Source organism: Gopherus flavomarginatus, chromosome 4, assembly GCF_025201925.1.
Source record: "Gopherus flavomarginatus isolate rGopFla2 chromosome 4, rGopFla2.mat.asm, whole genome shotgun sequence".
Classification (NCBI taxonomy): domain Eukaryota; kingdom Metazoa; phylum Chordata; order Testudines; family Testudinidae; genus Gopherus; species Gopherus flavomarginatus.
The window spans coordinates 204,900,028-204,912,181 of NC_066620.1; the positions used below are offsets into that span (position 1 = coordinate 204,900,028).

The 12,154-nt window shown below is 39.5% G+C and overlaps 1 protein-coding gene across 1 annotated transcript; it reads right to left on the reverse strand.

Moving 5' to 3' along the window:
• Positions 1-1,736: 1,736 nt before the first annotated feature.
• On the reverse strand, positions 1,737-11,940 carry LOC127048873 (serotriflin-like). Its single transcript, XM_050948948.1, has 7 exons — positions 11,881-11,940; positions 9,271-9,387; positions 8,698-8,785; positions 7,406-7,551; positions 6,076-6,173; positions 4,336-4,424; positions 1,737-2,295 (listed from the first exon to the last, which is right to left on the reverse strand). The coding sequence occupies exons 1-7, from the start codon at positions 11,938-11,940 to the stop codon at positions 2,168-2,170; spliced, it is 726 nt and encodes a 241-aa protein (XP_050804905.1). The 3' UTR covers positions 1,737-2,167.
• Between the last annotated feature and the right edge of the window lie 214 nt (positions 11,941-12,154).

Below are 12,154 nucleotides of genomic sequence, written 5' to 3' on the forward strand. Positions count from 1 at the left end.
GAAAATTCAATATGTCTAACTAGAAAAGACTCACAAGTAATGGATTCACATATATATACATTGGCAAGTATCATGTATAAAACTAAAAATTAACTTCCCAATAAAATAGCTTTTGGGGCTTGTTGCTGAAAATGTTGAAAAGTGGAATCCAGACACTAGCTATTCACAAGCAATTTAATCATGCCTGCACTGCACCAACCCTCCTTCTAACAAACAGTCCCCAGCTGATGTGAATGAGCCATTGATATGAGAGAGAGTGCAAGGAGGGAGATGCAGACAGGTTTGTTAACCATTTGCCGACTGCTTGCCCAGGCAAAGAATTCAAAACTTATTTTGTAGCGAAGTGTGGGGAAAATATGGTTGAACACTTAATTCCAGGAAAACTTTTATATTTAAAAATGACTGAATGGATGTTGTCCCTGTCTTCCCCCAGTCTCCCCCAAACTTGCTAAACAGAAATTCACTGGGAAGGTACTTCCATTGGCTTCAGAGGGCTTTGGATGACACCCTATGACCAAGCAGAGGAGGTAGTATTTTGAAACAGTTGCCAATAAGCCAACATAAAGTTTTAGAGAGGAAGTCACATTCCATATTTAGTGTCATTTGTGAAATGGATTGATGTCTGTTATTCATAGATAATCTAGGAAGTACCAAACTGGATCAGACCAGGGGTCCATCTAATCCGGTATTTTGTCTCTGACAGTGTCCAGTACCAGCTACTTCAGAAGAACAGTGTAAGAACCCTGCAGTAGGCTGATGTGGGATAATCCTCCCTCCCCTCCCCCTGTGCATTAGATCTATTCCTCATCTCAAATGGTTCAAATTTAGCTTAGCCCTGAAACACAAGGTTTAATATCCCTTCCAAAATGTATTCATTATAACTAGGACCCTACCAATTTCATGGCTATGAAAAATGTGTCACAGACTGTGAAATAAGTCCTTCCCCATGAAATCCAATCTCCCCCTGCTGATAGGAGTGCTCCAGACAGAGGGCTCCCAGCTCGAGCTGGACTGGGGAAGGACCGGACTTGTCCATCCCCAGCACAGCTGCTCTTGGGGGGAGATCATCAGACCTACCTACACCTCCAGGAACCTCCTGCAGTCAAATTCATTCTTAGTAAAATTCCACCTCCTTACCTGAAAAGTCTTTACTCATTCCACTTGGCCCTTGATTTGTGAGCCTCAGAACATTTTTTGCAAAAAGAACAGGAGACTTGTGACACCTTAGAGACTAACAAATTTATTTGCACATAAGCTTTCATGGGCTACAGCCCACTTCATGGGATGCATAGATTGGAACATACAGCAAGAAGATATTTTGTTGTTACTTTAACTAAAATTACTTCTCTCATCTCTACATTCTTTGTCTATTTCTAGTAGAAAAATGTCACCCGTTCAAAATATAAGCATTATAGATCTACTGCAGTGTTTCCAGGTATATCAGTCAAACATTGCTTGCTGCATCAAAGCTATATGAACAAAGAATTCTGATAAAGACATACACCCATGGAAGTTGGCTAAAGAGTATTTTACATGAAACAAAAGTAATAAAAGCCAAAACAAGTTGTGCAGTATTAAACGAGTAATTTGAATAACACAGAAATGACAAATGATTTGAAAGTAATTCAGGTGACAGTTCTCTATTTGTTATTAGGAGATCATTTCCCTATCCCATAATCCTTCTTTCCTTCCTTGTGTGATAATCATTTGCAATAATAGACTTACTGATCCCATTGATTGTGCAGTAAGGTGGCACTCAACATGAATGATGACGGAGAAGTCTGGCCCATTGTATCAATGGCATTATTTTCAGAATAAGGATGCCACAAGTATATCTTGACAGGAAGTGACCTTTAGAGGGTATTTTGTAAAGAATGAAGTTGATATTGATAGAGGTAAATCTCTGTCATTCAATGTTGTACAAGTCTATCATATACAATGCTGAATTTCAGGCAAGGAAGAAAAATCTACTATATTTTAAAACAAAGAATTAAGGCAGGAAAAAACATGAGATGAAAGGTCAGATCCTACAGCTTTTACTCAGGTGAGTAACCCCATTGACGTCAGTAGGATTTCATAGATAAGGGCTGCAAGATGGGACCTTGATTTTCTAAAAGATGCTGTCATTAAAAAGAAGAATTTCCATGAAGAGAGGAATCAGAGGCTGTTACTTTATTTCAGTGGTGCAACGGCAGGAGGCAGGACATATTGCATTGATCGTGGAGTTTGTACATCCAGGGAACACTTTTAAATTTGGACAGTTTAAGTAAATGTCCACATACTTACAAGGATTGGCTGAAAATGAAACAGAGCATGAGATTAGGTATTAACAAGAGGAGGGGGGAAAAAGCCCCACATTATTTCCTTTAAAGCATATTTTGACTCAATAAGTATTTTTCACAGTATTTTTTCTATTCATTTTTATTTGTTCCCCAGTAAAGCTGTAGATGTCTAACACAAAAATTGTTCACTTCTTCACTAGTTTAAGGCAATTTATCAGGTGCAGCAGTACATTGTTTTAATACAGCTTATTACAATACAATTACAAGACAAGTCAGGTGTGGAGGTGGGTCACATTTTAATAAGACTTGATCAGTTCTTTCTCCTTCTATTTCCCATAAGAGTTTTGTCCCAGGAATGAGCTAACCAGATTTGCAAACCTAGTGTATTCTGTGAAGTGTATCATTATATCTTCCTGGTAGTCCTGGAGGAAGAAGCCATATGGAACTGTCCTACTTCTCTTGTACCTTTGCTCAGGGGCTTGGCACTGTCTCACTTGGAGAGCAGCCATACTGTCCCTTTACTCCCAGAAGCATTGTGCCTGCCTCAGGTGCAGCACCTCCAGGAGTTTGTGGCTCTCGGAAGTTACAACAGCAAAATCCATTGCAGTTTTTTCTATATACTCTGCAGTTCTTAGTGCACAAATACAAGTGGCATTGGTTTTTAGCAAAAGGCACTGACAGTTGACCACATGAGAGAGGGGGATGAGAGCTGCCTCTCTCTGCCTGGGAAGGCACATTAGGAGACGTAGCAGGTGAAACACTCAGCCATTGGGCCATCTTTTTCTCACTCCCCCCCTCCCCCCCGGCAGCTGCTGCAGTTAGAGAGGCACCACAGCAATCCTGGAAGAAATTTGTTGTTCAAAGGCAAAGGGGCTAGTACGTGAAACACAAAGCGCTGGAATGTGCCAATCCTCACTCACGTGGTGGAGCACTTAGTTCCACTGGTTTCAGTGGAGTTACTTGCATGAGTAAGTGCTCACCAGGGTGAGGAAAGGTTCCACGCTGAGGCCCAAAAACTATTACCCAGAATGAGAGGTAGGAAAATGCCATTTTCTCTCATGGACTGGATGAATGACTCAGTCTAAAACTCTTGAGGCAACTTGCTCATGCCATTGTAGGTGTTAAATATTTTTAACATTGTCACAAGTTCCTTTTTCTTTTCTTTTTTTTTTTTTGGGGGGGGGTGGTGGATGGGGGGAAGGTAGGGAACTCGATGATCTCCTGGTTCATATTAAGCAGCATATGCCTAGCTATAGTTCTCTCTCTATAATCTCTCTGTATAAATTTACTCCACAAGTTCTCTCATTGGTTTCAGTGGAATTTATTATATACTTATGTGGTGCCTAGCACAACAGGGTCCTGGCCCATGATCGCGGCTCGGAAGCACTATCACAAAGCAAATAATAAATACGAATAATTGCAAAGTCCTATTCAGTACAGAATCATAGAAATGCAGGGCTGGAAGTGACCTTGAAAGGTCATCTGCCCCCATGCTGAAGCAGCATTAAATATTCCTAAACCATTCCTGAAATACTTACCTAGCCTGTTCTTGAAAAAAACAAAACCTTCCAATGACGGGGATTCCACAACCTCTGTAGTAATCTGTTCCCATGCTTAACTATCTTTACAGTTAGAAAGATTTTGCTACTATCTAACATAAATCTCCCTGACTATAAACTGAGCCGATTACTTGTCCTACCCTGGGAGGATGTGCAGAACAACTGATCACCATCTCCTTTATAATAAACTCTGACATATGTGAAGAATGTTATCATGTCCTCCTCAGTCTTCTGATGGGGACACGATAACGTTATGACAGTCCCCTGACAGGATAACCATCCCCTCTCAGAAGCCCTTACATGAGCCCCTACACGTGCTCATTTTTAAATATAACATGGTTAGAAATGAGTGTGTGTAAGGGCCTTGCAGTCATGTTCAGTAGGCAAGATTTTTGAGTTGATAATTTCTCAAAGCCTTCCCGCCAAGGGAATTAAACATTGTTTTAGTAAGTGACAACTATGCCACTGCAATACTTCAAACTGCTAAAACTTACTGCATAGTCCGTTGTCACAAGCATTAGGGCAATCTCCACACACTGGCCCTGATTTGTAAGGTGTATTCATTAGGTTTATGTCGTTCCCCCTGAAATGGTAAAATTAAACAGCATAAATTGTGAAGTCATTCCACAACACACAGCTTCATTTACACTCAGGGGACATTTACACTGCAGTCAGGGTGTGTGTGTGTGTGTGATTTGCTGGTTGTGTAGACATTCCTGCACTAGTTCTAATCTAACCGCAATGCTAATGGAGCAAAGATGCCATGGGGCAGGCTTCAGCACAGACTAGACAAGTGAGTATGTGCCCCGCAGGGTCAGGCAGGCTTATGCACACACTCACTGCTATATTTTGCAAGTTAGTGAGAATAAAACTAGCACAGACGCATCTACATGACTTTCAATCACAACCCTGGCTGCAGTGTAGACACATCCTTAGTCTCGTATGTGTTAAACAATATTTTCAAATGTCAACATGTAAATATTAAAATGAATTAAAGGTGTATGGCCAAATCCCCTGCACTGCTTTGAAAATCTTACCCTATTGTCTTTATTGTTAATGATTAAGGCTATGTTTTATCAAAGGTATTTTTAGTAAAAGTCATGGGCAGTAAACAAAAAATCATGGCCCGTGACCTGTCCATGACTTTTGCTAAAAATACCAGTGACTAAAACTTGGCGGGGGGCAATGGTGCTCTTGGGGTGGGTGGTTCGTGGGTGCTGGAGGAGGTGGACCCTGATGGTGGGGGTGGGCAGGCACCATGGCCCAGGACCCATGCTGATGCTGTGGGGGGGAGGGTTGATGGGGCTGGCAGGGGGCCGGGCTCCCTACCCATTCCACGTCCCTGCAGTTCCTAGGTGGTGGAGGGGTCAGAGGGCTCAGCATGCTGCTCCCGCCACAAGCACCAGCTGCCGCAGTGCACATTGGCCAGGAACCACAACCAATTGGGGCTGCAGGGGTAGAGCCTGCGGAGGCAGGCAGTGTGCGGCATGGAGCCGCCTGTGGCCCCTCTGCTGCCTGGGAGCTGCAGGGCTATGCCAGTGGGAGCTGGGGAGCCTCACCCTGAGGTAAGCAGACCCCCCCCGCACCTCTCAGCTCCCTGCCTCTGGCCCTGAGCCCCCTCCCGCACACCCAAACTGCTGCTGCTGGCCCAGGGCTGCCCCACTCGGGCAGCTCCTGAGCCAGCACCAGTTGCTGCAGAAGTCACAGATGTCACAGAAGGTCATGGAATCTGTGACTTCTGTGACCTTCGTGACAGACTCGTAGCCTTATTAATGACAGATTGCTTACAATACCTGCAAGTGCTTATGTGCCATCCTGAGTAGCGGGCTTGCAATGACCAGCACTGCTACTTCAAAGGAAGGTACAAAATACCCTGCAGGAGGCAGTTAGTATATAACATGTCCTACGGAAAGTTTCTTGCAGGCCCCTATTAGTTAGAAATATGAGCACCTTCTTTTTGATTTGCCCAGCTGTTAAGAAAAAATGCTTAGATTTATAAGCGGAGCAGACCTCACTGGGCAATTATTGGGGGGTTTGTGGGTTGTTTTATTTCAGAATGTAATTTGCATGTATGCTTATGCATACCATTATTACTGAATTGCTCCTCTGACCATAAGCCCACTTTAAAAAATATGCTGCATTTTGCAATGTAGCTGACAGCTCCTTGGATCGTTTTGATGAATTAAAGAACTAAGGAATTCTGATAATCAATTAAATCCATAGTTAATACATACGCAGGGCAGTAATGGCAAACATAATAGTATTTGTAATATTTCTGAGAACCACAAAAGGCAAGTGCACATCCAATCTGGTAAGACCTGTACCAAACCACCTGGAGAGAGAAGAATAAATAAATGAGTGAATATGAAGGGCTCTATATTTTTAATATAATAAAATATACATTTTAAAACATTTTCCTGTGAAGTTGCGATTTGGGCATATTATCTTATTACACAGTGTAGCATAATATGTCACATCGTGTAGGAAAGGAAACAGAAACACTATGTAGTTTTCATATTGTCTTATGCATCCTTCATAGAAAACCATCTAGGACGTAATTGGAATGACACCCAAGCAACATAGTAGATTCTTAGTCACCTGGAGTTTTTAAGTCAGGCATATGCATACAAACATATACACTGGTTCAACCACAAATTGTTGAGCAAGAGGCAGGAATCAGTGGATAAAATTATCTGCTCTGTGTTACACGCAACTAGTGAGACTAGATGGTCATAATGGCTCCTTCTGGTCATGAAATCTAAGACAACACAATTATACAGAGCATTTGTAAACCAACCTAGAAATGTTTATCTCTCTAGGTTCTTATCTCGCCCCCATTCAAGTAATAATCAAATGCCTCCAAAATATTTACACATACAAATTAAGCTTCTTTTATACTTTCTTCTTTCGTAGCCTGTAAGAGAATTAGCTTGGTTAGTTTATAACTAGCGCATGTGAGTGAGTGTGTGTGTGTATGTGTCTGAAGAATGTATTGAAGGAAAGCTAAGGGAAGATGATGTTAATTTAGGGCCTGAACAACAGCAGGAACAACATTAGTCCCACAAGAAAAAAAAATCTAGTAGGTTATCTAGACTCTCTCACTGCCAATGTGGTATGGTTCCCTACAACTTAGGGAGCTTGGTCTAGCCTAGTTTTAAATTATGCAAGCCATACGGTTTCCATCACATTCCTTGGTCTAACAGACCTTACTGTGAGGAAGTTGGTCATAATATTTAGTCTACAGTTTCCATAGTTTTATTTTGTTTTTTGTCCCATTACTTTTGTTCTGTTGGAATAATTCTTGTCCTTTATGGTGTTTATTTCCATTAAATATATTGAGGCTGTTATTTCTCCTACCTCTGGTAATCATAGAATCATAGAATACTAGGGCTGGAAGAGACCTCCAGAGGTCATCTAGTCCTATCCTCTGCTCAAAGCAGGACCAACACCAACTAAATCATTCCAGCCAAGGTTTTGTCAAGCCGGGTCTTAAAAACCTCTAATCATTTAGCAAGCATGTATCAGTTAAAACATGAATAGGACAAGTGGTGTTCTGGTCCTTACCTGAGTGTAATGGCCAATCATTGCATTTGGTATGGTTGACCCATTACCATATATGAAGTGTTCCACCTCATTGTACCAGGTTTGAATTGCATTTGACCAGGAATTGGGTGCAGTTGACATGTAGAGATTTTCGCCACAGTTCACTGCTGAAATGGAAAGGAAACCATTCACAAAAGCGAATGAAAGGGGCTTAAGACGATACAAAAGCTTCAGCGTGTGGGGAGAACCAGTAGAAGATTCAGGAATTTCTAGAAGAGGTTGGTGGGAAGAATCTATTTCATTTCCTGAATACTCACATTTTACAACCCTGCCCTCTGTCACTCTTCAGGTCATGAATGAATAGCGTTGGGTAAATTCCAATGGTTCCAAGGTTACCTTTAGTTCTCATAAGTATTCAAAGATTCAGATGTTTATCTGAACTTTCATGGCAGCAATAAATTAGCAGAGCCCAGATCCACCAAAATGCCAACATATCCCTAAAACTCTGAAATCCATCCACTCTGGACAGAACAAATAAACTTGACATTGCCCTCTGGTTCCTTGTCTAATGCATCCTGAATAGTCACATATTGGTCCAGCCTTCTCGTTTCCTCCATAAACTATATCCAGATTTTAAGGATCTACTGTTAATCCATCCTGGTATTTGGTATGAAAATATTGGGAAAATGGGATTTCTTGCAAAGATTCTTAAATCAGGAATAACTCCATAGATGTCAATGGAATTACACCAGTGTAAAACTAGCACAACATAGATCAGAATCAAAGCCTAAATTTGGATCTGGATTCTAACTTTCTCATGTGTCAGGAGTGTTCACGTCCAGGGTCTTGCTCTGGATCCAGTCTTGAATCCATCATAAACTCAAATTAACGATAGCATTGTTCATCACTCTGTGAACAAATGCAAGTGACCTCAGTTAAAAGGGATTTACCTTCTCACCAAGTACTTTTCATATTATTAGAGCTGTTTGGGGATAAAGAATGGGAGGAGCGGGATTAGAAGGAGATAAATCTAAAAAAATATGATTTTGTTCCCCAATTTTTCTTCAGAAGTTAAAAATGGTGAAATTTCTTGTACATTTTTCATTATTTCTTTAATGTTGAAATTATAGTCAATATTCAAAAACTGTTGCTTATGCAGAATAGATGAATCCATACACTCCAGTGTTATAAATGTTATTCATTCAGCAAAATATTAATACCACTTAAATATGAATGGGGTTACATTATCTGCAAATTGTTTGTATAATGGTTTGAATGAAGCATTGTTCATTAAAAAGTGATACTTTACTTACTAGTTCTCCTTTTATTTGGGGGACTGTGAGATAAAGTACAATTATTTGCCCAACTTTTGGCATTCTTTGCAGCTGCAGGACTCCATTCCTTAATTAAATGAGAAACATTGGGTATTCAGATGTGTACCTCTTAGTACTTGGTAATGCAGAACATAGAAGAGAACATACACTTGGAAATTGCATTTTCAGTGTTGAACATTTTCTTGACAATTCCTCCTCTCTCATTTGGGCGGTAAAATGAGAAGCAGCTCAGTAGCTGCACACCTCAGGAGGAGGCTAGATACCATGGTGATCAGCTAGATGGAGAATACGTCACAGGGCAACCTGAGAGACCAGATCTAGTGGTTTTTCCCTTCAGTTCAAAAGGAGACATCATTTTTCATGAGCAGCAAGATTTGTCACATCCAACATACTCCTTTCCCCTACTAACTACTATGTTCACTAAGATTTTATGGGGGAAAGGATTCAAATGGCATGTTTTCTGCCAGGGGATATGCTATGCCCTTCCAAATTTTCTAGTAACATTGATAGGGTTTGTATGCATTATAGATTGCTTTGCAAAATACATCTTACCATCCTCAGCATGTTGCTAGCGGTTGGCATCACCTGTCTCCTTAAGGCATTGTGTTTGTCAACAATCTCCTTTTGTTGATTTCTGTTGTCAGTTGACAGAGAAGCTAAGTCTGGAGTCTAGATTAAAGGAATGTACAATAGTTTTTCCTGTACTTGGTTATGTGAGTCTAAAATATTTTATATGTAAACCTAGGAATCCATTCCAATTAATGTGTCTTTAAAATATTTCATAAACTAATTATGTTTATAAAATTAATTTCATCAGAATGAATCTGTCAATCAATCATTGATTAATTAACTATAGGTCAGATTCTAATATCTTTATTCTATGCTATATAGCACCTTACTTCACATGTGGTCCCAGTGAGCACAATTTAGCAATCAAAAACTGATAGTGTTATCAAATCTTAGAATTTTTAGACTGCCAAATTCTTTGAAATATATTGGGCCAAATACAGTAAAGACAGGAAAACTCCTCTGAATGTATTATTATTTATCTATTTAATAGTGCTGTCAATTAATCACAGTTAACTCATGTGAATAACTAAGAAAAATTAATTGCAATTAAAAAAATTAATGGGAATAATCGCAGTTTTAATCATACTGTTAATAGAAAACCAATTCAAATTTTGTTAAATATTTTGTATGTTTTTTCTACATTTTCATATATATTGATTTCAATTACAACACAGAATACAAAGTGTGTATTATTTTTTATTACAAATATTTGCACTGAAAAGGGATAAATAAAAGAAATAGTATTTTTCAATTCATGTCATACAAGTACTGTAGTGCAATCTCTTTACCGTGAAAGCGCAACTTACAAATGTCGATTGTTTTGTTACATAACTGCACTCAAAAACAAAACAATGTAGAAGTTTAGAGCCTACAAGTCCAATTGGTCCTACTTCTTGTTCAGCCAATTGCTCAGACGAACAAGTTTGTTTACATTTACAGAAGATAACAATGCCCTCTTCTTATTTACAGTGTCACCAGAAAGTGAGAACAGGCATTTGCATGACATTTTGGTAGTTGGCATTGCAAGGTATTTACATGACAGATATGCTAAACATTTGCATGCCTCTTCATACTTCAGCCACCATTTTAGAGGTCATGTTTCCATGCTGATGACACTCATTAAAAATTACATTTGTGACTGAACTCCTTGGGGAAGAATTGTATATTCCCTGCTCGGTTTTACCTGCATTCTGCCATATATTATGTGTAATAGCAGTCTTGGATGATGACCCAGCACATGTTCATTTTAAGAACACTTTCACTGCAGATTTGACAAAGCTCAAAGAAAGTACCAACGTGAAATTTGTAAAGATAGCTACAGCATTCAACCCAAGATTTTAGAATTTGAAGTGCCTTCCAAAATCTGAGAGGGATGAGGTGTGGAGCTTGCTTTCAGAAGTCTTAAAAGAGCAACAGTCTGATGTGGAAACTACACAACCCAAACCACCAAAAAAGAAAATCAATCTTCTGCTGGCGGCATCTAACTCAGATGATGAAAATGAACATGCATCGGTCCACACTGCTTTGGATTGTTATCGGGAAGAACCATTCATGAAAATACCATGAAATGTTTTGAGTTCTTTAGTATACTATAGAATTCCTTCATTATTGTGAATGTTATACATAAGGTTACAAAACAGTTTTCTTTGTAACCCTCTGTTTTCCCTGTTATCACTATCCAAGCTCAGTCAGTGTTGCTGCATGTGTGTGTCATTTCACTTTTCATTTGTAAACCTTACTCAGCCTCAGGGTCTTAGGCTCTGATCCTATGATTGCTTCTTCATGTGTCTGACTTTACTCACATGAGTAATCCTATTGCTATTGAGAGGACTACTTATGTGAGTAAAGTTAATCTGGAAAGTCTTTGCAAAATCTGTCCTTCAGTCCAGAGGTTCTCCACCAGGTTATGTGTATCCCTGAGGCTACGCAGATGTTTTCAATGGGGTACATCGGCTCATCTAGATGTTTTCCTGGTTTTACAACAGGCTACATAAAAACCACTAGCAAAGTCAGTACAAACTAAAATTTCATACAAACAATGACTTTTTTTTTAACTGCTCAATATACTATACACTGAAATGTAAGTACAATATTTATATTCCAATTGATTTATTTTATAATTATATGGTAAAAATGAGAAAGTAATTTTTCAGTGACAGTGGGCTGTGACATTTTTGTATCTTTATGTCTGGTTTTGTAAGCAAGTAGTTTTTAAGTGAGGTGAAACTTGTGGGTACTCAACACAAATCAGACTCCTGCCAGGGGTACAGTAGTTTGGAAAGGTTGAGAGCCACTGCTTTAGTTTGCCTTGAACACTTACGCCATTTTAAGGACTTAAGCGGATTTAAGTGCTTGTATTGCTGTAGGGACTTAACTAGGTTTAAAATTTCACACTCCATCTCCTCAAAAAAGAGTCATAATCAACATGAAATGCTTTGAAATGACTGAAGTGGAACATTTCAATTGACATAAAAATGTTTTTTTCTTTATCAGTTTGCAAACATATTTGACATTTTTACTTTTCATTGTGATTCAGAAACCTCAAAATATTCCTGGGATTGGAAAAAGTTTCCCACCCAGCTCTTGTCCTACCTGTCCGGTGGATGTCTGCAGCACAGCAGCCAGGCCCAGAAATGCAGCCAGGAGAGTCATCTCTGAAAAGGGAAGAACAACCTGCTTCGTTCTCTTTCCTGCCTATAGCTTATGTTTATTTAAATACATTCCAGCAGAAGTGTGCTGCTTTGTGCTGTATATATCTGGGGTTTTTCTCAATCGGAAAGGTAGTGGGTTTGACACCAGGTCTTTATACTAGAAAGAATTTTCTCACAGTACGTGCTTCTCTACTAGAAGGTTTTCCTTTCTCCTA

Excerpts from the sequence above, each read along its gene's own strand:
- LOC127048873 (XM_050948948.1), bottom strand. The coding sequence starts at position 11,940 with ATGACTCTCCTGGCTGCATTTCTGGGCCTGGCTGCTGTGCTGCAGACA. Across the intron at positions 8,786-9,270 it reads CTAGCAACATGCTGAGGATG|GAATGGAGTCCTGCAGCTGC; the intron begins GTAAGATGTATT and ends CATTTAATTAAG. Across the intron at positions 7,552-8,697 it reads CCCAAATAAAAGGAGAACTA|CAGTGAACTGTGGCGAAAAT; the intron begins GTAAGTAAAGTA and ends TTTCCATTTCAG.